General features: G+C 34.0%; 1 protein-coding gene across 1 annotated transcript in view; it reads left to right on the top strand.

Moving 5' to 3' along the window:
* mfr (ferlin family C2 domain-containing myoferlin misfire) overlaps nt 1–20,046 on the top strand; it is a 147,316-nt gene extending 127,270 nt beyond the window's left edge. The window contains exon 26 of the mRNA XM_072545025.1: nt 19,838–20,046. Coding sequence (XP_072401126.1) covers nt 19,838–20,018 — 181 coding nt within the window. The 3' untranslated portion in view covers nt 20,019–20,046. The remainder of the gene's footprint in view (nt 1–19,837) is intronic.
* Nucleotides 20,047–25,533: the final 5,487 nt, after the last annotated feature.

Here is a 25,533-nt window from a genome sequence, read left to right as displayed (position 1 = left end):
TGAACACGTCCCTCTGTTAATCAAAAGTGACTTTCACTGTTCTCCAATTATAACTACGAAAATCTATAGACCAGATTATCGTAAAACAAATTGGGAACTTGTCCACGAGTTCATTAACCATAGCCTCCCTGAGTTAAATAATTTATCAACAAAAAATCTTATTGATATAGGAATTTCCAAACTTAAAAGTCTTCTTCAAGAAGCTTCATCCATCTCTATTCCAACTACAAAATATACTCCACATAATTCAATTCTCCCACTGATAATTATTACTAAAATTCAAACAGTATCAAAACAGTAATCAAAACAATATCAAAACAGAACACAACCGACTTTCTTCGTCAATAGGACTGTAGGTGAACAAGCTGAAACAAAAACAGTGGATGCGAGTCACCACTACCCTTGATTACAGAGAAGGTTCAAAATTCTGGTCAAAAATTCAAATCCCTAACCTATCAAAAATCTCATGCCACATTCTCATCTTAAAGTAACTAACATCATACTCAACAATTCTGTACGTCTGTATTCGATAGAGCACAATTACAGTTTAACAAACTAGTAAACTGGTGCAACAGATGAAGGGTTACTATAAGCCCATTCAAAACACAAGTCATCTTATTTAGGTCACCTTACACCCAGTACGAAACTGAAAAAGGTATTCTACTAAATGGTTACCGGCTAAACAACATCAGATATACAGATAACACCATAGTATTTGCGGACAACTTAGAAGACCTACAAGTTCTTAAGAACAAAATCACTTATTACAGTCAACAATATAAACTCAATATAAACGTTAAAAAGACAAAACTTATGATAATTAGCAAGAAAAGGATATCAGAAGGTCAACTCTACGTCAACCAATCCCCTGTAGAAAGAGTGACACACTACAACTACCTCGACACCACATTAAATGAAGAATGGACCAACAACCAGGAGATTAGAGCACGCATCGGAAAAGCTAGATTCACCTTCAATCGGATGGGGGCCTTCTTTAAGAGTCACAACCTTTCTCTTGATACAAAAGTAAGAATGCTGCGATGCTATGTCTTCTCTGTCCTTTTTTATGGTGTTGAATCGTGGACCTTGAACGAAGATATGTGCAGAAAACTTGAAGCATTTGAGATGTGGCTATATCGGAGAATACTTAAGATCCCATGGACTGTCCGAGTCACAAATGAAGAGGTCTTCAGAAGAATGAATAAGAACCGAGAGGTACTGACCACCATCAAATCTCGAAAGTTATAGTTCTTCGGACATATGCGAAATGAATACAGATATGTTCTCCTTCAAGCCATCCTGCAGGAAAAAATATTTAGAAAACGAGATCCAGGAAGAAGAAGAACATCTTGGTTAAAGAACCTTAAAATCTGGTTCAATACAACATCTGTGAAGCTTTTACGCGCTGCTGCAGATAAGATAAAGATTGCCATGATGATCGCCAACATTTGTAACGGATAGGCACATCAAGAAGAAAAAGACACCACAGTAGAAAATGGGAACCGGATAACTATCCTAGGAGAAATGTTAGATTATATTGCTTCGGTGTACTACTTGGAGTCCAATTTAGCAAGACTCTCAATTGGGACAATAATCTCCAACTCACAATTTATAGAGTTAGGAAGATAGCTAATCTGGGTGATTTATCTGGTAACAGAGCAGGCACCAGTTCCATAACCTTAATACACATATACAAAACATTCATAAGACCTATTATTGAGTACAAAACGTGTCTCTATGCATCACTTAACAGTAGACAAACCAAAAAATTTTTGACCAGCGAGGGTAAAATACTGAGGAAATGCATGAGGAAACTCATGCATTTGCAGCTTACTATTCATCAAGACTAATTCACCCACTTACAAACTTGTACATAATAGAAAGTAGAATCCATTTTCTCAGCAAGAGATATATACTAAGAATCATAATCAGCCTGAACACAGAGCTATGCTGGCCCTCAAAACTCCTTAACTTCACAGAGGGCACATACTCACCACTAATCACATTAAAAAAGTTTTTTTCTTAACAGCGAAACTTCTACACTGGACTAGTATCAAACTTTCAGATGAGTATTAAGATGTTCTTAAAGCAACTTCCTAAATTAAATTAAATAGTCGCTGCAAATAATAAAATAAGCTGTAAGCCAAAAACGCTAATCTAAGAGCCGTTTCTATTGTATATTTGGTGACAGACAGGGTACTTTTTCAAGAAAACATGATTGGCTTTTAACTCTCCTTCCTTTCATTAAAAAACCACACACGCACACACACATACACACACACACACACACACACACACACACACACACACACACACACACACACACACACACACACACACACACACACACACACACAATTTTTACAAACCCCAGCTCCGAGTGACATGTGTGTTCCAATGAGTCAGTGGGACCCACCGTCCGAAGAATTCACACTAATTAAAGGACCGGTACCTATCTGACCCCCAAGCCAAAACCAACCAGTCCTCCTCATCGCAGGATATAACGAATAAGAAGGCTTTTGTACTAAGCATTACTTTGGATGCCCTGGAACATCCTCTGTTTTACTTTGTGTGGTTAGGCCACCCAATTTAAGGGGTAGCTAGATGAGCTTTTCTCCCTACCCGCCACTCTTCCCCATTCTACTTACGTTTACTACCATCCAAACTGTGAAATTAAAACAATTGCTAACTGTATAGATTTACAGAACGATCTAAATTATATAGACACTTGGTGTGTAAAAAACAAACTTTTTCTTAATGTCAATAAGTGTAAAGTAGTAAGTTACTCTAGAAGGGAAAATAAGGTTGATTTTAATTATGTAATTCAGGGGTCAGATCTTGAAAAATGTAATAGCATTAAAGATTTAGGAGTTATATTTGATTCAAAATTAACCTTTAACAACCATATTGAGCAGAAAGTATCCGATGCTATGATAATGTACGGTTTTATCATCAGAAACTATAGAAATTTTAGCGATATAAGACCGATTAAACTGCTGTATCTATCGCTGGTGCGAACAAAACTAGAATATTGTAGCTTAATTTGTTATCCCATTTATAAATTTAATGTTATATACAACAGATTGAAAAGGTACAACGGAAACTTTTAAAATATTTAGCTTTTAAGGTTGATGGAGTATATCCTGTCCATGGTTATGATTACGATTTGTTATGTAACAGATTTAATATTGTAAGTTTAGAGTTAAGAAGAATTATATTTTCGGTTTCATTTTTATACAAGTTGTTACACAACCGTATTGACTGCAGTGATATATTAGGTCAAATTAGATTTAATGTGCCAAGAATTACTTCCAGGTCGACTATCGTGTTTACTTATCCACGTGCGAGAACAAATATGTTACTGAAGTCACCCATTTATATTATGTGCAATAATTATAACAAAATATGCAACCATTGTGATATTTTCTCATGCTCAATTAATCATCTGGTTGATACCGCACTGGTTTATGGAGTACATTAGATTGTTAATTTTTTTTGTGTATTTTTTTTAATTTCTTATATACGTAGTAATTTGTTTAATTATATTGTTCTCACTCTTTATTTTGTTTTTCACCTACTTATTTTTTGCACTTATTTGTTTACTTGATATTTTTGTATCACCTACTAATAATGATTGTATACTAATTAAAAATGTATCTTATATTTTTACCCTAGAAATGGGAAACTGTTGGGTATTAAAGCTATTATTTATTTCTTTATTTATACATTTATCCAAAACTCCCGTTAAAAAAGGGAGACCCCTCCTTAAAGAGGCATACCCCCTAAGCAATGTTAAAAGTTCAGATCCATCGCATCACTAAACCGTTAGTCCCACAATAGCCTTCGTAAGAATAACTTCAGCAAAAAAAGTTTGCGTTTGCGAATATCAACATGTCAGTTTTTTTTTAGTACTCCATGGTTTTGATATAAAGTTGGTGTAGTTTATATTTTTATATTGAGTTTGAAACAAAGTTAAAATATTATTTAATTTTGACCAAATATTTGTACACTAGTAATTAAAATTACTCGTACGTCTATGAGATATATAGAAACAATATATTTTATTAGAAAAAATAACACAGTGCATGTAAGAGACAGCAAACTCAGCAATTAGGAGGGTGTGACATCAAAGTAATAGTTCTTTTATGACATATGAGTTATTGTTCCAACATTACCGAGGATATGGACTATTGTTAAGTTTTTGTAGTAAATACTGTATAGGCAACAATATTTGTCACTATTTAAGTTTATGAAATGTTTTGACAATTGTATTATTAAAAAAAAACTGTCACCGTCCACTCGCCACGATGTTGGAGATGATATAGAGGAGGCAAAATGAGCTCTGTAATTTACGTTTGAATGTCTGTAATTACGTATAAATATTGACATTAAAACAGTCGGTCCAATACATCAGAAATAAAAAATAAAGTCAGCTGATTGAGATTTATATCAAACACTTATAGATGAACAAACCTACCAACTTTTTTAATATACAACTGCAAATTAAAATATTCTTATTTTCTCATTTCTTATGCCCTATAAGAGTATCGGATCTTGTTACTATCTTCCCATCTTTTACCATTTCTTTCACGCCTTTCGATCTTTTATCATTTCCTTAATCTGTTTCACGGATTTTTCTCTCTTAAACACATCGGTATCTGTTGATGTGTTGATGTGTTTACGATTTCGGAAACGTCACTCACTATCGTGTCTTTCGCACTATGGTCAGCAGTTTCGTTGCCTTTTATTCCTCTATGGGACGGAATCCAGATGTAATTTATCTCATTATGATTGATATAAGCCTGAAGAAGGACCGTTTTAATTTTTTTTAAAGCGGGTTTTTTGGATACAGTTTTCGGATACTTTGTATGGCACTAAGTGAGTCTTTTAAGATAATATATTTGCAGTTTGTTGTCAGTTTGATTAGTTCTATGGCGCGATAGAGAGCATACAGTTCAGCTGTATAGATAATACTAACATTAAATAGTTTGAATTTAAGGTCCTTCTTTGGAGTTACTACAGACGCTCTCTCACCTTCGGATGATTTTGAACCATCAGTGTATATCTGGGTATGATTTTTATAACGACTAACGATTTTTCTAAAATGGGAAAAAATTAAAGAATGATTAGTGGAGTTTTTGTCAAATGACGTAAGTTCTAAGTTATATCAAGTTATCTAAGTTATGTTCAAGGTAGATTGTGGTCATATATGTATGGAAGACATTCAGGTATGACAATATCAAACCGATGCAAATGGTCTTTTATTCTCTTATAGAAAGATTTAACAGAACGGTGATTTGCATTGGGGTTTGGGAAATTATCAGTAAAAGTATTTCTATAGACAGGATTTTTTGCTTATCCTTAATTTTTGTTGCATACGTTAGACTAAAGTAAGCTCTTCTATCATTTAACGACAATTCAGTTGCTTCGCAAAGTAAACTTTCAATCGATGTACAAAAGGCTTCCAGACATATTCTAAGTGCTGTGTAGTGAATGGTGTCGAGCTTTTTAAGTACTGATTTCGATGCTGAGTCGTAAGCTATAGCCGCGTAGTCTAGCTGTGATCGTATAATAGTTCTGTATATAATTAACAATGTACTCCTGTCTGAACCCCAATTCGGGTATGCTAGAATTTTTAGTAGATATAATCTTCTGTAACATTTACATGTTAGATTATTGATATGTTCTTTCCAATTCAACTTTCTGTCAAAAGTAACTGCTAGCAATTTTAGCGAATATTTTTGTTGTAGTGATTGGTTGTATAAATATAATGAGATTGGTGTACTGACTTTGTTTTTAGAAAATACTATATATTTAGTTTTAGTAGTTGAAAAGATAAATATAGTTTCCTGTGATCATTTTTCAATATCTAACAAGAAACTCTGTGCAAGTTGTGAGAGATTGTTTCATTTTTGCTTTGACCAAATATTACGAGATCGTCAGCATATAAGTGGTCTTTAAGTGGAAGTTTTAAATTTCGTAGAACATCATTTATGGCAATTATAAATAGCGTAGTAAAATTGCTAATAAAGAGCAATTATAAATAATAGTATAAATAGATCCCTGAGGAATTCCATTTTCTAATTCCACTTTTGACGACAAGTTACCATTTACTTTAACTTGCATATACCTTTTATATAAGAAGTTTTTTTTTATAAATGCAAGGCACTGATGATACGGTGGCGCCAAACTGTATCAAAGGTTCTTTCAATGTCGAAGAATATTCCAATACATTTTTGATTAAGGGAGAAGGCTTTATGTATACTGCTTTCTAGGTCTATAATATTGTCTAGAGTTGATCTATTTTGTCGGAAACCACTTTGTTCTGAAATAATAATATTTCGATCTTTAAGTGTCCAGAGGAGACGACGGTTGACCATTTTTTCTAACAGTTTGAATGCAGTACATGTTAGTGCAATATTGGTCTATAAGACTCAGGATCTGTTTTGGGACATTTTAGTTTTAATATTGGTATTATAATAGAATCTCTCCACGCTATTGAAAATTTCTGTTCTGTCCAAATAATATTAAATATGTTAAGTAGATGATTGCTTGCATTCTCAGGTAAATGCTTAAGAAAAACCATTGGGATATTATCTGGACTAGTCTCACTAGTCTCCTTAAATGAGTTTAATGCATCTTTGTCTTTATTTATAATAAATTTGGAGTTTAAGCCATATGTGTCATTTACAAACGGTATAATTACATTGCATTCTTCGTTCTGTTTAAAGTTGATAAAATTATTATTATAATTGCTTGTATTAGATCTATTTTTATACGTACTGGCAAATTCTTATGCTATTTCTAGGTCATCTGTGATTAGTCTATTATCTTTCTTTAGTTGAGTGATTATGTTACAAGCCGGTATTCCAGATATTTTTTTGACATTCTTCCACATTTCAGACATAGGGGTCCTACTGTTTATACTGGACACAAATTGAGCCCACGAATTTCTTTTTGAAGTTTTTATTGTTAACTGAACTTTAGCTTTATGTTTTTGAAATTCTAATTTATTGTTAAGTGTTTTATGTCTTTTGTATTTGTTAAAGGCTTTTTTGGAAGCTTCGATCGATGTCTTACATTGTTCATTCCACCAAGAAACTGGTTTATGTTTTGTAACAGGGTGCAGTTTTTTTAATAGTTACCTCAGCTGCATCTAAGATGATGCTGAAGAAGGTTTCGATGTCTGTGTCAATATTGTTGGATAATTTATAGTTTGTGACAAGTTTTTCTATGATATCTTCAAATAATGTCCAATTTGCTTCCTTCGTTTTCTACTTAGAGGTGTGCTTTGTATTTTTGGGCTTGAACAAATTATTGGTGATTATTATTGGGTAATGACCACTGTTATAAGTGTAGTCTAATCTGCCCCATGTCATTAATGCAGATAAGTTGTTATCCGCTATCGTTAAGTCCAAGGGCGTTGATTCGCCCGTTTGTGTATTGAATCTTGTAGGGCGTCCATCATTCAACAATGATAAGTTATACTGATCTATTAATTCTTCAATAATAAGTCCTCTTTTGTCATCATATGTAGAACCCCAAATACTGTTTTAGTCATTCAAATCACTTGTTAAAATACACGGAGAAGGTATTTGTCTCACGAGGTTAAAAAGGTCCTGTTTATCAATTAGTTGTCTTGGGGGTAAGTAAATCGTGCAAATATTTATTTTTGTGGTCCCTTCTAGAGAAATAGCTACAGCTTCTAAATGCGTTTGTAGGGGTAACCTACTTGCGGTTAATTTGTTATTTATATATATATATATATATATATATATATATATATATATATATAGTCTCGTGAGCTCATTGCCTTTGTTATTCCCTCCTTCCATGTTCTTTTTGGTCTTCCTCGTTTCTTACGATTTGGTGGTATCCATTTCATGGCGATTTTTGGTAGTCTTGTTTCTGGCATTCTTTAAACATGGCTATACCATATAAGTTGTTTCCTTTCTATGTCTGTTGCCAGTGATCCATCTACCCCCATCCGATTCCTTATTTCATCGTTTCTAATTCTGTCTGCCCTAGATATTCGAAGTGATCGTCTAAATACATCCATTTCTGTTGCTTCGAGTTTTCTTTTATTGCTTTCTGTTAGTCTCCATGTCTCTGTACCATAGGTTAAGCTGGTTTTTATGAGAGATTCATATATATTGTATTTTCGTCTTTTACCAATTTCTGAGCTCCAAAGAACTCCGTTAAGGCATCCAATTGTTCTACGGGCCTGGGTTATTCGTTTTCTAATTTCCCTATTGTCTGTACCTGTGGTGTCGAAATCAATTCCTAGGTAGGTATATTCAGTGCAGAATGCAATTTCGGTTGTGTCCATCTGAATGTTGGATAGTTCTGCGAATATTGGGAGATATTTTGTTTTTTGTGTATTGAGTTCTAAACCCCACTTTTTGTATTCTTCCTGTAGTTTTCTGGCCATATATGTCAGCTCTTCTTTATCGTTGGCTATAAGGACTTGATCGTCTGCAAACTGTAGGGTATATAGGCAAGTTTCTCCCAGGTCAATGCCTATTCCTCTGTACTTTCTCTTCCACTGATACAGTGCTTTCGCCACGTAGATTTTAAACAATGTGGGGGATATGCAAGACCCCTGCCGGAGTCCCTTGTTTACAGGAAATTTTTTTGAAAGTCTATTTCCAATTTTTATTCCCGACGTTGATCCTTCATAAAGTTGTTTAAGGACGTTAATTACTGTGTGGTTAATGTGTGTAACTTAAACATAAGGTGGGTTTCTTGGTTGGTACTTGATCTTTTTTCTATTATTTGTTTCAAAACAAACACATTATCGGTGCAGCTCCTTCCCGCTCTAAAGCCAGATTGTTCCTCTTCTTCTTGTTCCTTATATTCTTGTTCGATAATGTCTCGAAGTATCCTTCCATATAGGCGACTTAAGGTACTGGTTACTGATATACCTCGATAGTTTGAGCAGTCCAGTTTACTTCCCTTTTTATGTATAGATGATATGAAGGATACTTTCCACTCATGCGGGACTGGTGCACCGTTTAGATATTGGTTTATACACCAGGTTAATCGTTCAAACAGTTTGTTAGTGCCGCATTTGATTAGTTCTGCTGGAATCCCTTCGGACCTGCAGCTCGACCATTTTTTAGTAGTTGTATCGTTTTTATGACAGTCCTCTCATCGATGTTTATCGTTTCTCCCTGTATGTGTATTTTAGTTGGAGACATTTCTCTATATTCCTCTCTGTTTTCTGTTAATAGATTTTCGTAATGTCGGATCCAGTTCTCTGTTGTTATTAATTGTATGTTTGTTTCTCTTTTTTCATTTGATTTAACTTTTGTCAGGAATTTCCACGTCTCTGAGCATTTTCTACCTCCCATATATGTATTGTTCTGAAGCTATTTTCTTGTGGCATTTTAAATTAATTTTAATTTAAATGGGAATAAGCCACAATTAAAGGTTAAAATACGTTTATTGACGTTTCAATTTCCACTTCGGAAATCGTTCTCAAAATACAAACATTAGTAAATTTACTAATGTTTGTATTTTGAGAACGATTTCCGAAGTGGAAATTGAAACGTCAATAAACGTATTTTAACCTTTAATTGAGCTTATTTCCATTTAAATATAAATTAATTCCCATATATGTGTCTATCTCTTTGCATTTTTTGTCCCACATTTCTCGTTTAGCTGTGTTTACTAGTTGTCGTGTTCTTCTTTTAATATCTTTGTATTCTTCTCTATCCAACTCTTGTTTTGTGTTTAGCCATTTGTGGTATGCTTTTTTCTTCCGAAGTACTAGTTCTTCAATTTCTTGATTCCACCAAAGTTGTTTACTAGCGGAATTAGTTTTTATTCCAATTGCCTCCTCTGCTGCTTCTTTGATGCTACTCGTTATGTTTTCGTAAATTTGTTCTACTGACTGGTCTTCTATATTATGTAGCAACTTTTCGCCAATGAGGAACCTCAACAAACAGAAGTGATAACGAACAAACGTTTTAACTTAAACAGCCTTATCAACGAAAGCACAAGAAACCTATACCAGCACAGATTAGACGAAAAGTAATTTGTTATTTACATTGTTAAATTGTTACTCCATCGCTTGATATTCTTTGGTTTACTCTATTTTATGAAAAACTTTGATAATTATGTAAATAAAATTCTTAGTTGCTCTTAAGATTCGTTTCTTGAAGACAAATAATATCTGGTAGATACTCTGATTGTAGAATTTTTAACATCGGTAAGTTATTATAGTATCCGTTTATATTCCACTGAATAATTGAATTAAAACGACGGTATTTTTACTTTCCAGTTGTAAAAAAGTTTTAATTTTATTAAGACTCTCGGTTTGTGTCAAGTAAAAGGTCATTTTCGTTGTCGGTAGAAGAAAGTTCGTCATTTAGGTGTTTTGTGATTTTTTTTGTTTGGTACATTTGATTTTAAGAGATCTATTTGTTATGTGAGCATATAAGTTACTAATCATTCGTGGTAATGCAGTACAATCATCTGTATAATTAGTTATAGTGGTGATAATATTTGGAGAACCTGGTGCCTTTTCTAACAGATCTATAAATTGGTCGTGATTAAGGATATATGATGAATGTTTATTTATTATTGTTTTTAGGTCAGTATCAGAACTTTTCTTGGGTTTTTTGTTGGGTTTTTGTATATATTTTCTAAAATTTATTTCAGTTGGTTTGTCTTTTTCTGACAGGGCTGGTGTATATGTTGGTGAAGGTGATATAATTTCATCTACGTCACGTTTGCGGTTTGTCTGTTGAGTAATATCTAGTGATATAGCGCTGTTATTTTCTAGCGGTGTAATGGTATTGGTAACTTGAGGATTCTTTGGTTCGACATGTTCAGAATTTGTACTGTTTGTAAAGGAAGTAGATTGCTGATTGGGAAGTTTTCTATGGTGTCCATTTGTGAAAAAGTGTTTAACGATGTTGGAATAGTTGGAGGTGGGTGATTGTTGAGAATTTGTGAGATTTTTACAATTATTAGCATTATGTCCTTGCTGTTTGCAGTTAAAGCATAACTGATTATCTTGGGATAAAAAAACTCGATAGGATTTGTTAACGTAATTAATAAAAAAATATTCTGGTAAAGGATTTATAACACTTGTCTCTAAAACTGTAAATATGATTGAATTAAAGAAAATAAGATGTTTTTGGGCTGTATATGTGCACCTAGATTTCAACCCTAAGACAAATTCTAGAGAAAACACTGGAATACGGTGTAGACACGCACCACATATTTATAGACTACAAGGCAGCCTACGACTCTGTAAATAGAAGAGAATTGTTTAGAGCAATGATAGACCTAGGAGTACCAAATCAGTTGGTAAGTTTAACCAAACTAACCCTTGAAAAAGTTGAATGCAAAGTACGAATCCAGGGGAACTCTCTGAACCCTTTAAAACAAATAACGGGCTACGTCAGGGAGACCCACTCTCCTGTATACTATTCAATCTAGCTCTGGAAAAAGTAATACGTACGTCACAAATCACAACTACCGGTTCAATATATAACAAATCTGTGCAAATCTTAGCATATGCTGATGATATCAATATTGTTGGGAGAACGGAAAACGCAGCACGAGAGGCGTACGTAGCATTAAAGGAAGCGGCTACAAAAATGGGTTTAATAATAAACACCAACAAAACAAAATACATGAAAATAGGTACGCAACCACAAACACTACGGCCACTTGTTATAGAAAATGACGTCATCGAAGCAGTTAACGATTTGTATACCTGGGAACGCTCGTCAATACTGAAAATGACACTACCGCAGAGATAAACCGCAGAATTTGCACGGCTAATAGATGCTATTTTGGCTTAATCTCCTTTTTAAATCTACAGTTATATCAAGAAATACAAAAGTAAAACTCTACAAAACAATAATACGCCCAGACCTAACATATGGTTCAGAAACCTGGACTTTAACAAAAAGCAATGAAAACATGTTAGGATGTTTCGAAAGAAAAATACTAAGGCGCATCTATGGAGCGGTAAATGAAAATGGTGTCTGGAGAAGACGACACAACTTCGAACTCTATAGGATATACCAGGAACCAGATATCGTAAAACACATAAAGATAGGACGTCTGAGGTGGGTAGGCCATGTAATGCGGATGGAGCAAACCGACCCAGCTAGAAAAACGCTCCTTGATAGACCTATTGGTCAAAGAAGAAGAGGAAGACCCAGAACAAGATTCCTAGATAACATAGACCAAGATATGAGAAATATGGAAATACGTGCTTGGCGGAGGAAGGCGATGGATAGGGACGACTGGAGAAAAATTCTTGGGGAGGCTAGGACCCACACAGGGTTGTAAAGCCAAAATGATGATGTGCACCTAGTGGTATGAGGTAGTCCTGTAGGCGTAATCCATCCTTTGAAGAGAAAACGATCGCTTGTTCAGGACTAGGGTATGTATGTTGGCTTAGAACTTTTGAGTAGGATTTAGCTGTGTTGGTATGTTGTGGTACAGAGCTAATTACGTTGGAACTTCCATCTGATGTTATGGACATGATGAATCATCTATAGGCGCTCTGGACTTTATTTTATATATAGATTAAATCAAATAAAGTCCGACTCTGTTTATTTTAAAATTAGTTGATCGGTCTGATAATTACCAAATTATCTGAATAACGATAAGAGTACAACTAGTTTTTTGGTTAATTTGTAACTACAATTATTGATGAGGAGAATATGTTATTGATGCTTAAAAGTGATACTTCTAATCAAACTATGATTAATTGGAAAGAAGTACTTACGGCACTTAACAAACCACAGTAAACTTCTTTACTCACAAAAATCTAATTTCAGAACCTGAGTATTCTGTTGCTAAGTGTCTACGGTTATTTCAAATAAACAGTTTCTTTGCACAGTAGCAAGAATGACTGAAAATAGATAAATAATATGTAATATCAGGTGAAAAATAATTAAAAATGTAAACGAAAAATTTTAAAATATATAGGGTATCCCATATAAAAAACTTAAGTTGGTGTATTATTTAGTTAGTGAATTCCACTAAAAAAAATGTAGGCGCCACTGAATCCTACCATAATATATTTATTAAAACTTTTTTAAAACTATTCTTAATAAAGAAGATTTTTTACAAAGACGATTTGATTGGACAATCGTTACTCTAACGAATAAAGAAGTCATGACATCTTAACTAGTGTTTTCTATCTCCTCTAGTTTTCGTTATACTCTGAAAAACACACCAATTTGGGACACCCTATGCTCATTGTTTAATATTACTACTCCCCCACGTATACAGATAGATTAGAATATAATGTCAATGTAATTGTATAAGCATATTGAGTGTGCTAAATATGTTTGATATAAGTCAGGTATGTTTGCATAAATTTATTTTATCATACATGAAAATGTGTTAGTGTTTATCTTTTATTAATTATATTTACGAAATTCAAATAGTATCCTGTTGAGGATTTTGGTAATATGTTATAAAGATTAGATTAAAAAGGTGAAAAACCTACTAATCTATTTTTTTTTATTTCATAAATTTAGCAATTTTTGGCAGAATGAAATTTGAAGTATCTTCTGCCTGTTATTTTATTATATATTAAAATTCATTTTGAACAAAAAAAAATTGTACTCGACAGGAGATGCACTCTGATTCGTGCCATCGAGGTCTTTGATGTGTATGAAGAGTACCTTTCTTCTTCTTTAAGTGCCATCTCCGCGACGAAGGTTGGCAATCATCATGGCTATTCTAATCTTCGAGGCAGCTGCTCTGAACACATGCCTTGTGCTGCAACCAAACCACTCTCTCAGGTTTTCAACCAGGAAACACGTCTTCTTCCTATGCTTCTCCTACCCTCAACTTTTCCTTGAATTATGAGTCTCAAGATGTTGTATCTTTCGCCTCTCATCGTATGTCCGAAATATTACAATTTCCGTTCTTTTATTGTATTTTCCATTTCCCTCTCGCTGCCCATTCTTCTTAACACTTATGTATATGTGACTCTATCTACCCATGGAATACTTAACAATCTTCTAAATCTCCACATTTTAAACGCGTTAAGTCGATTTATTGTATTCCGTTTTAATGTCCATGATTCAGCTCCATTGTAGAGTACACTGTGTACATAGTATTTAATTAGCCTTATTCTGAGGGCCAATGTCAGATTTTTGCTGCATAAATTCTTTTTTATTTTCACGAAGATGGCATGTGCTTTTTCAATTCTGACTCTTATTTCTGCAGTATAATCGTTATTTTCTGTGATTATCGTTCCCAAGTAAGTATATCTTTTTACTTTCTCAATCTGCTGGCCGCCTACCGTTAATGCTTCGTTTGGATTGTTGTTCTTGCTAATTTTCATGAATTTGGTTTTCTTGATGTTAAGAAAGAGTCCGTATTCTCCACTATATCTTAATATTTTGTTCATTATTCTTTCTAAGTCTTCCAAGTTGTCGGCTATTATGACTGTATCATCGTCATACCTAATGTTGTTAATTAAACTTCCGTTCACTTTTATGCCAACTGTCTCGTTTACCAAAGCTTGTTGTATGATTTCTTCAGAATAAGCATTAAACAATAACGGCGACAGTATGCAACCTTGCTTGACCCCTCTCCTTATCTCCACTTCTTCTGACACTTCTCTTCCATTTTTCACATTTGATATCGATGTTATATCCCTCACATCCAGATTATTGTTTTTGAGTACTTCTATAAGTCGGTCATGTTTTACCTTATCGAATGCCTTGTTGTAGTCTATAAAGCATACATAAAGATCTCGATTAACATCCAAACATCTTTGGGTCAGCACGTTAAAAGAAAATAGTGCCTCTCTTGTGTCCACTCCATTCCGAAACTTAAACTGGGAATCACTAATATCCATCTCCAGCTTAGCGTGTATTCTATTATGGATGATTTTTAGCAGGGTTTTACAGGTGACATTAGACTGATCGTTCGATAATCACTACATTCTTTGGCATTTACTTTCTTTGATAGATAAATAAATGTTTATCTTAGAATTTCACGTAGAATGATTAATGTGGAATAGATTGTGTTCAGTAGTTGGACTAAAGATCTATGTTTTTTTCATTGACCTGTTTTAGCAATTCACTTGGTATTTCATCTGGACCGGCAGCTTTATTACTTTTCATGGACTTAACTACATGCATACCTTCTGACTTTGTTATTTTGGGTCCCTCGTCCTTACTCTGATTATCTTCATATATATTTTCCTGTCTCTGGCCATGGAATAATTCCTCTATATATTCTTTCCATCTTCCTAATTTTTGGTCTGTCTCAACTAAAATGTTTCCTTGTTTGTCCAATAGGTTTTTTGTTTTGCTACCCCATATAATTCTTTAACTTTCTTATGATGATTAAAGTTATCATATTTGTTTTGTAAGTCTTCTATTGGCATTTTCCAGCGAAATAAGTCTTTTTAGCTTCTCTTATTTTCCTTCTTATTTGATTATGCATCTGTTGATACTCAGTTATGTTGATATTCTTTTGCCTTCTTTTGTCCTCCATCATTTCCAAGATTTCTTCTGTCATCCAATCTCCTTTCTTGCATCTGGTTGTTGTGAATTATCTTCGACTTGGTTCAATAATTGCATTTTTAAAGAATTGCCACTGTTGTTCTACATCACCATCAATTGATTCCGGTGTGGATTCTAGGTTTGCATTAATTTCTTGTTTCAGTTTTTCTTTGACGTCTTCTGATTCTAATTTTTGTATGTTTAGTTTATCACGTTTGTAGCTTTTTTGTATCTTTTTTAAGTGAAGTTGGAATTTTGCTACAAGAGGATTGTGGTCCGACGCCACGTCTGCACCTTGGTACGCTTTCACCGATTGTATTGCGTTTCGGTATCTTTACAATGATACATTTACAAGTCTGTAATAAGCCTTGAAATAAGCAGTCTTTAATGCTTTGGAAACCTTGTTGATTGTATAGACTAGGATTTAAGTCCTTCCCAATCTTTCAATTTTACAACAACCAGTCTTTCGTCTTAAAGTCTTGATTTTGTTTCCATATTCATACACGGGTCCTTTTAATTGTTTCTTTAGACTCTTTGTCAGAAACGCAAGTGAGGACCATAAGGCGCTTTTGCATATTATTGAAATCGACTACAAATAAGTCTGCTCTCTCACACGGACTCTCCATTGCACTCACCACATCAATATTTCATTTTTGTATATACACGTTTAGCGTACAAGTGTTATTTCAATGATGTAGAGATGTGAATTGCGATATTTATGCACACTTCATTGATTACCATAAAGCGTTCGATACAGTAAAACACGACAAGCTGATGGAGATATTAACAAATATTGGAATAAATACCTGATCTAAGAATTCTTAGTAATCTTTGCTGGAATCAAACATCGTCTCTCCGTACAGAGGCAGGAGAATCCGATGATATCAAAATCAAACGTGGAGTCCGATGTATACTAGGATGGGATGTATACTATCACCCTTGCTGTTTAGCAAATGCTCTGAGGAAATTTTTTAAAAAGCAGTAGAGGATTTTATTACTTCAAAATATAATGCAAGGAAAAATAGAAGGAAAACAGAATCCAGGCCGTAGAAGAATGTCATGGCTGCGTAATTTGAGAGAGGCTGTACCACTAATGAACTCTTTAGGTCAGCTGTAAACAAGGTCAGGATAGCCTTGATGATTTCCAATCTCTGATAGGAGTGGCACAAGAAGAAGAGGAAGAGGATGTTAAAGCCAGAATTCGAATTACCGGAGAATGTATAAATAACATCAAATACCAGGATTTAATGAATATAATCACAGAAGTAAGTCATAAATGTGGACTTTCACTGCACATTAAGAAAACAAAATGTATGATGATCTCTAAGAGGGAACAATCAGTGTGAATGGTCAACCAATAGAAAGAGTAAAAACATATACCTACCGTGGTACAAACGTCAAAGAAAATTGGGATCATTCCCTAGAAATAAAATATAGGATAGAGAAAGCAAGATCTGCATTTCAAAAACTGACTAAGCTATTCAAATGCCATGATTTATTAGTACCCATAAAAATCAGGTTACTACGATATTATATCTTTCCTATACTGTTGTACGGGTTGAGTCGTGGACTCTCATAGACGCTACCTGAAAATTGAGGCTTTCGAAATGTGGCTTTATCGTCGAATCCTGAAGATATCCTATACCGACCACGTTACTAACCAGGACGTTTTATCAAGAATGCAAAAAGTAAAACATCGAATACCTCTGTCACATCATGAGGAATAGCGAAAGATATGGTTGCTGCAATTAATTCTACAAGAAAAAGTAAAAGGAAAACGAGGACCAGGAAGGCGAAGGATTTCCTAGCTGAAAAATCTACGTATGTCGTTCAACACAACAACCACAAATATTTTCAGAGCAGCAGTTAGTAAGATACAGATTGCCATGATGGTCACCAACATCTGAAACGGATAGGCAGTACAAGATATACCCGTTAGCACAGTTTACGTAAACTCTATGCTAAATTTTGTATGGAACTTCTTCTTGTAACGAATATTTTGCCTACCACATAGGGTATTACTATGGGGGGTTGAAAATTGCGGACAGAAGTTACTGGGGGTATAGATAGGGCAAGCAAAATAAACGAAACTTATGCGAACGGCGCTCAGGGTTTATTTAGAGAGATAGGTCGTGGATAAGTGAATGGCAAGGGGGTTTAATTGGGGCAACTACAAAAATAAAACAAAAGGGTACTTACATGAATCTCCTGGTCAAATTGGCAAACAAAACACAAGAAGGTCCTCTAGCTATTTAAAATAAGGGCGCCGCTTGGGGGGAACTTCCTGCTAGATGAAAGAAAAAAGAGGTTAAAAGACTTTTCTAAAATAAATAAACAAAATGGTTTGGGGAAAATAATTAAACATTTATTACTGTCTCACCACAAACAGTTACAAAGTAAATAGCACAAAAATACTAGCTGTCAGATGTAAATATTGAATTTTAAAACAAAACAAATAATATGACAGCTAGACCACGCCCTAAGACCTAATTTTAATTGTTACAATTTTTTTTAAATTGTTATGAAAGCAATTATTATTAAAAGTGTTTATTCTTCCTTAACTCAGTATGGTGGGATAGATACCTAAATATGAAGAAAAAAACACAGATTTATAAAACATTAGTGCGAAGTATTATGACATATGGGGCTGAAAATTGGATCATAAACAAGAAAAACAGCAGTAAGATAGTAGCAACAGAGATGGAATGCCTGCGAAGATGCTGCAGTGTAACAAGAATGGATAGGAGAAGTAATGACGAAATAAAACAAAGAACGTCAATAGAAACAGAAATACTAACATACATAGAACAAAAAAGTCGAAAAAAAAACTGCATCCCCCATTATGTTCTGAAATGCTTCTTAGGACTGACTGTTTGAGGTTGAAATTGTGACAATGAACTAAAAATTTGAATCTCCGCTTCTTAAAAAAAACTGGAACATGTGGGCACTTTTCAAATTTGTTGCTTACGCCGTTCTACAAAAATCTCATATGAGAGACGGCTTACAAACAAAAAAAAAAACAGTGATTACTCGTTCAAAACTGACACATCACATTGAGTAAAAGTTACTTTTCTTCACAAATTTGCCGGTTTACTCCGACTAAACTAAACGACGTCTGTTCTCCTTGAACAAATATTCAAACCTCTTTTTTACTGTAACTGAACTATTAACTGCCACAATACACTACATATTTTCCATAAAAAGGGACGAAAAACAAGAAAATATTACAAATTTGACGTAAAATTTGGACAAACTCTGAAGCAACTGTCCCTGACAATGGCCTCAGCGAGAGTGTTGCAATTATCTTTTCGGCAAGACCTTCTCAGCGATCTAAATGGATGTTTATTTAAAAAGCAATATCGTGCGGCTTTTGATCAAAGAAAATATAGTATTTGCGCATTTTTTGACGTACTTTTTAGTTTAAGCTGTGGTTACAAAAGAATGATTTCATTTTTAGAAACATTGAAACGTTTAGAATTTTTAACGATTAGTACATAGGTTTCTCTTGGTCAAAGAAAGAACCCTGTTTAATAGGTCTTTTTCTTCTCATATTCCTATATTTGCAAATATCGAACTAGGCTTTCTGATCTTGTGGTATTGATCTTTTACTATTTTTTAAGTTAATTACTAAGTTAATTAAATTTCTTTTTTCTACTTCCCTTTTATGTCAATTTGAAAAATAAAATTTTTTACGCAATACTGTAAAATAATGTAGTTCCTGTTTCTATTCTTTTTTCTATACAATCCACATAAACTTTTTGGAGCTTACAGATCCATGTCCCCGACTTTATAAAGTCCCCGAATAATTTGACGCTCTTAAAAACTTGGTATGGCAAAAATCGAAAATGCTCGAAGATTTACGTGGGCACATGGACAACGATCCAACACTAGCAAACATCCGTTATTTCATGCAGGATGGAGTTTTGCCGCAGTATGCAGCATATGTGCGGGAGTACTTTAATGTTCATTTTGGAGAGTAGATAGGCAGACGAGGAATCGTTGAGTGGCCCGCACGGTCATGTGGCCTGACACCATGCGATTTATTCCTGTGGAGCCTTCTCAAGGACCGCGTTTTTGCAAGAGGACCATGCACCCTTCCCGACCCCCGAACTGCCATTAAAGAAGACTTTAATAATCCTCGCAGCTTAACGTGCTTTGCGGGACCTGCCTCTCCGTTGCAAAACGTTGCAGTAAATGCATTTATTTAAGATAGGCATCAAATTGAACACATAATTTGTAAATTCACCGATTACTGATCAGATTTATGCACAAGAAAAAACATTTCATATATGGTTACTTTTGGAGACTTATTTAATATATTATTTCTTTTTTAGCCGACCTGATACATCATTTTCTTGGTTTAGAAACCCCTTAAAAGCTTTCAAGCATGTCGTCTGTAAATTATATAAATGGAAGATAATAAAAGCAGGGTGCTTTCTAGTAATTGTGTTGTTGGTAGTAGCTGCCATTTACGCTTTTCCTGGCTATACGGTTAAAAGAATTCTTGGAGCCTAAGTTTTATTTATTTATTAAGTTCAGTAATGTATTTATACCGTCACGTTTATACTTTTATATTCTTTAACTTAACTTTAATTGTAATTTTATACTATTAAATATATATTTCTTGCAGTCCAAATGTTTCTATACCAGTAACCATGATCAATATTTATTTGCGCCTTACAAATTTGGGTTTCTAGATATATAGAGGAAAACAAGAATGCAGGTACTTGGAAAGAAGCAAACTGCAAAGTTTATTTTTTAAATTAAAAAGATTTACGTAGAAGATAAACATCACTTATAAAATATAAAAGCTTTTTTAACTGCTTTTCTTCACTTTACTCTATCCAGTGCCGAAGTTCTTTAGTTACTTATATCATTTTTGTTTAACTCCTACTTACAAGCTTTAAGCCACTTTTCTTGTGGTGTTTTTCTGCTCCTTTCGCCGTTTTTTCTTTGCAGCAAATCCATTATCCATTATTCATTCACCATTTACATAACGTGTCTTAATTATCTAAGTGTTTTTTCTCGAACAATATAGGTAATTGCAAGTTTCGTTTACGTGTACCGCTTTCTAATTGTTGCATTTGTTCTTTTCCTACAATGATTTCCTTCATCTCTCAATCTCCGAATTTTTTGTTTTAAAATACTTCACTCCCAAATATTCAACATATTTTTTTAATATATGTGCATGATCCAGGTTTGACTACCTAAAAGAACCGTAGGTTGGATAAACGTTCAGTATACTTTAACAGTTTTACCCAGGTTTTGCTTTTAATAATAATTTGTGCAGCAGTCCAACGGTTCACCTTCCTCTCGCGATCCGCTTTTAAATATCTAGGTTACCTTCTTTTTTTATTTATTTTGCTTTAACCACTTAGGGTTATTAGCATAAGAAAATAAAGGATAAAGACATACATAGGCATATACAAAATATCAATTACATAATAAGGTATACAATATAAATATATTTTAATTATTCATGTATTGTGTTAAATTTTATTAAAAAAGTTTATAGCTTTTTAGAATTCTATCAAGTCAGCTACGTATTTAGAGTCTCCTAGAAGTTCCTTTAATGTTTATGAAACGTGTTGATATAGTCTTTCAACTGAGTATATTGGACAGTCAATCAAAATGTGCTTCACTGTCACTTTACATTCACAAACAAAACATACTGGTTCCTCTTTTCTCTTCAACAAGTATTCATGTGTTGTAGAAGTGTGTCTTAATCTAAGACGTGTTATTAGGACTTGATGTCGCTTTGAAGGCCAAAAGTTCTATGGAAGGACGGACGATTTTATTTCTATCAATTTAGTGGTGCTTATATTCCATTGGTTTTGCCAAACACCGTGCAAGTTTGCTATTTACTAAGGTAATCTAAATACACCGTTAGATTTTCCACTGACGCGGCTGTACTGGTTACTGCGGACCTAGCTAGACTATCTGCTATTTCGTTACCATCTATTCCCGTGTGACGGTACCTAGAGGAACTCTACTATCAAATTGGTTTGGTATATACGGTATAAAATTCACTTAATATGCTGTAATGTTAGATGAGAGGGATAACTCTGAGAAATTGACGTCAGACAACTAAGTGAATCAGATATTACAAGAGATTTGGGAAGTTTTTTTCTAGAATAAAGGTTAGGGCCTTAATTATGACAAATGGTTCTGCTGTAAAAATACTTGTCTCAAGAGACAATTTATAGATGGAATGTTCATGTGATATCACAAAGCATGCTTCTACTCCATTTATGATCTTAGATACGTCCGTATATAAGATGGTAATTTTTGTACTATGTGAGAACATGGAGAAAATTGGCTATCACGTTATTTTTGTTATATGCTGTAAGTTTAAAGTTACAAAGCGAAGAGGGAACAACCCAAGGAAAACATAAACTTATCTCACAAGGAGGATAAATGGGAGGTAATTTAATATTAAAATCTAATAAGTATCTATTACCTCGTTCATAGAAAGGTACAGGACTCCTATTTTTTTTTTTGATAGACCTCCCGAAACCTGTTAGCAACAGCATGATGGAGAGCTGAATTTTTTGGGTTAGATTTTATATTTGAGACTAATTACTATTTAAATGGGAATAAACCACAATTAAAGGTTAAAATACGTTTATTGACGTTTCAATTTCCACTTCGGAAATCGTTCTCAAAATACAAACATTAGTAAATTAAACAAATTTTGTTTTTTGTTACTTAGTGAAAAATTCTTCTAATAATTAAATTTTATCTGACTCATCTATATTGACAATTCAGACATACATTATACATTTTAAAGTAGACGACTTTAAAAAATGATATTGCCAATATTGTTGAGTTGCGTTCCTGGGACGACTTTACTTATAAGATAGTTCATTCGATTACATGAAATCAACTTTAACTTGAGAATATCCGTCAGAAAAGATCATAACATGTAATTCGTCTTTAAAAAGACAAATACATGCCATGATGACAGTAAAAATCTCCTGTTAGTGATTCCATAGTTAATTATGAGGAAAAAAACCAGGAAAAAACCTCATAATACTATCCCGACATGGTAAGTATTTGATCGTGCATTTAGTTTACCTTCAATAAACACCAAATTCCGATTTTATACGTTTGTTATTTAAAAAACATAAATGATGTATGTTCATTATCCCATGCGTGTTTAAACACGCATGGGATAATGAACATAGGGTTCAATGGAATGATTCAAATATAGTCCTAAAAGAAACGGATGTTAAAAAGAGAAAAATCAAAGAAGCGGCTCTAATTATGCTAAATGAGACCAATTGTGTCGCGAATTCCTCGGCAGAATGTAGTAGGATCTGGTTACCCATATTGAAAGAGGAAGTTATTAAAAGGAAAATACCAGTACTGGTAAGTCAGTAACATATAGAGAATACATCATTGTTTATTGAAGGTAAACTAAATACACGATCAAATACTTACCATGTCGGGATAGTATTATGAGGTTTTTTCCTGGTTTTTTTCCTCATAATTAACTATGGAATCACTAACAGGAGATTTTTACTGTCATCATGGCATGTATTTGTCTTTTTAAAGACGAATTACATGTTATGATCTTTTCTGACGGATATTCTCAAGTTAAAGTTAATTTCATGTAATCGAATGAACTATCTTATAAGTAAAGTCGTCCCAGGAACGCAACTCAACAATATTGGCAATATCATTTTAAAGTCGTCTACTTTAAAATGTATAATGTATTAATTACTATTTAAATGGGAATAAGCCACAATTAAGGGTTAAAATAGGTTTATTGACGTTTCAATTTCCACTTCGGAAATCGTTCTCAAAAAGTATTTTGAGAACGATTTCCGAAGTGGAAATTGAAACGTCAATAAACGTATTTAAACCCTTAATTGTGGCTTATTCCCATTTAAATAGTAATTAATTTAAAATGCCACAAGAAAATAGCTTCAGAACAATATGTATAATGTCTGTCTGAATTGTCAATATAGATGAGTCAGATAAAATTAAATTATTAGAAGAATTTTTCACTAAGTAACAAAAAACAAAATTTGTTTAATTTACTAATGTTTGTATTTTGAGAACGGTTTCCGAAGTGGAAATTGAAACGTCAATAAACGTATTTTAACCTTTAATTGTGGCTTATTCCCATTTAAATAGTAATTAATTTAAAATGCCACAAGAAAATAGCTTCAGAACAATATATTCGAGACATACGATAGAGTTAAGTATTTTCTTCTTAGGTTTAAGGGTGGAGGTTACCTTCTCTTTTGTTTGTTATGATAATCTCTAGATCCTTGAACTCCTGAACTTTCTTAAAACAATGTTTCTTTTCCTTATTGTTTATAAACTAGTTCTTGGTAAATAATTTGTCTAATGGTTTTATTTGTAACCAGTACCAATAAACGCTTGGCAACCTTCGATAAGACTTTGTACGGTTCCTTGTGCTTGACATTCGTATCGGCATTTGTTGTTTTGGACCTGAGGGTCTTTAACAATATATTTCAAGTAATTTTTAGTTAAAATAACCTGATCCTGAATGGCAAGTAGAAAACCCTTCGTCTGAGGAAACCACCTTTCTGATGTTAAGCAATAGTTCGACATATTCTTACCTGATCTCATTGAGACGTCGCCCATGCAGAGGTTTACCTATCCAGGTTCGCATTTTTTCTTATAAAGGTGGTTTATGTTCATCTCTTGTTCCCTCAGTTTAAGCGGTTTTGTGTCACTTACTGCGCAAATTGCACGGTGTAAACTAGATGTCTTAGCCTGAGTCTGCAAATAGGTTTTTAAATTGGCCATCTGTTTATCCAGTTGCTCAATTGTGTCAATCAGTCCTCTTCTTCCAGGATACTGCGGTAATGTTGTTCTCTCTACTCCACTGCGTGAATAATATTTTGTATATTTGTGAGTAGTGTTGTTACTTTTCGCTTAAGACTTTCTGTATCCGTTTTTGTCCATTTTATAATATCAGATAAGTAGCTAATCGCCAAATAGGCGTACGTATTTAATGCCTTAAACGAATTTTTACTACTAAGATATGATCGAATTTAGATTTTTACTATTAAGATAATCTTACTCTCACATGCCTATTAGGTCAAAGGTTCCAAGATCTGGCTTACCAATTGGAAACACTTTCCACTGAAGCCAATCAAATAGGTTTGAAAATCAATATTAGTAAAATCAAGTCCATGAGAATAAATGCAAGGAACAACACGCTATTTACTATCGACAATATGCAGATTGAAAATGTGGAAAATTTTACTTATCTTGGAAGTGTCGTAACAAAAAACGGAGGTACAGAAGACGATATTCGTATGAGGATACGAAAAGCCCAACAAGCTTTCAGCACGCTCAACCCTGTTTGGAGATCTGGCGAGTATACTACAAGGACAAAGATCCGAATATTCCGATCAAATGTCATGTCTGTTCTACTCTACGGATGTGAAACCTGGAAAGTGACAAACACCCTCACAGACAAACTGCAGGTCTTTGTTAACAAATGTCTACGAAGAATTGTTCGTATATTCTGGCCTAACACCATCAGAAACGAAGATCTGCTACACCTGACCGAACAAAAGAGGGTACAAAATGAAATTGTCCAGAAAGTGGGGTTGGATCGGTCACACACTCCGAAAAAATAGTTCCATTATCGCAAAGACTGCCCTAGAATGGAATCCCCAAGGGAAAAGAAAAAGAGGTCGCCCAGTACAAACTTGGAGAAGATCCATCATGGACGAGATAAGAGGCCAAAGAAAGTCTTGGAATGAGGTGAAGGCCTTAGCGCAAAATAGAACCCGATGGCGCGTTTTTACTGAAGCTCTATGCTCCACTTAGGAGTTCAAGAACCTTATATATATACTCTTCTCACGAACTCGAAAGTTAGTTCGTTTTTATTTGTTGATGGTCAATTTTTTGCGCTTGCTTCACTGTAAGATATTTGTACACATGCTTTCGTACATTGCCTCGATGATTTCGCCATCTTGCATATCGAAACCTCAAAGCTGAACCATAGGGGAAGTGCAGGAACAGTGTTACAACTTTTTTA

This window comes from Diabrotica undecimpunctata, chromosome 9 (assembly GCF_040954645.1).
Source record: "Diabrotica undecimpunctata isolate CICGRU chromosome 9, icDiaUnde3, whole genome shotgun sequence".
NCBI lineage: Eukaryota > Metazoa > Arthropoda > Insecta > Coleoptera > Chrysomelidae > Diabrotica > Diabrotica undecimpunctata.
The sequence above is the reverse complement of the archived record's forward strand: the minus strand, read 5'-3'. Positions and strand labels throughout refer to the sequence as shown.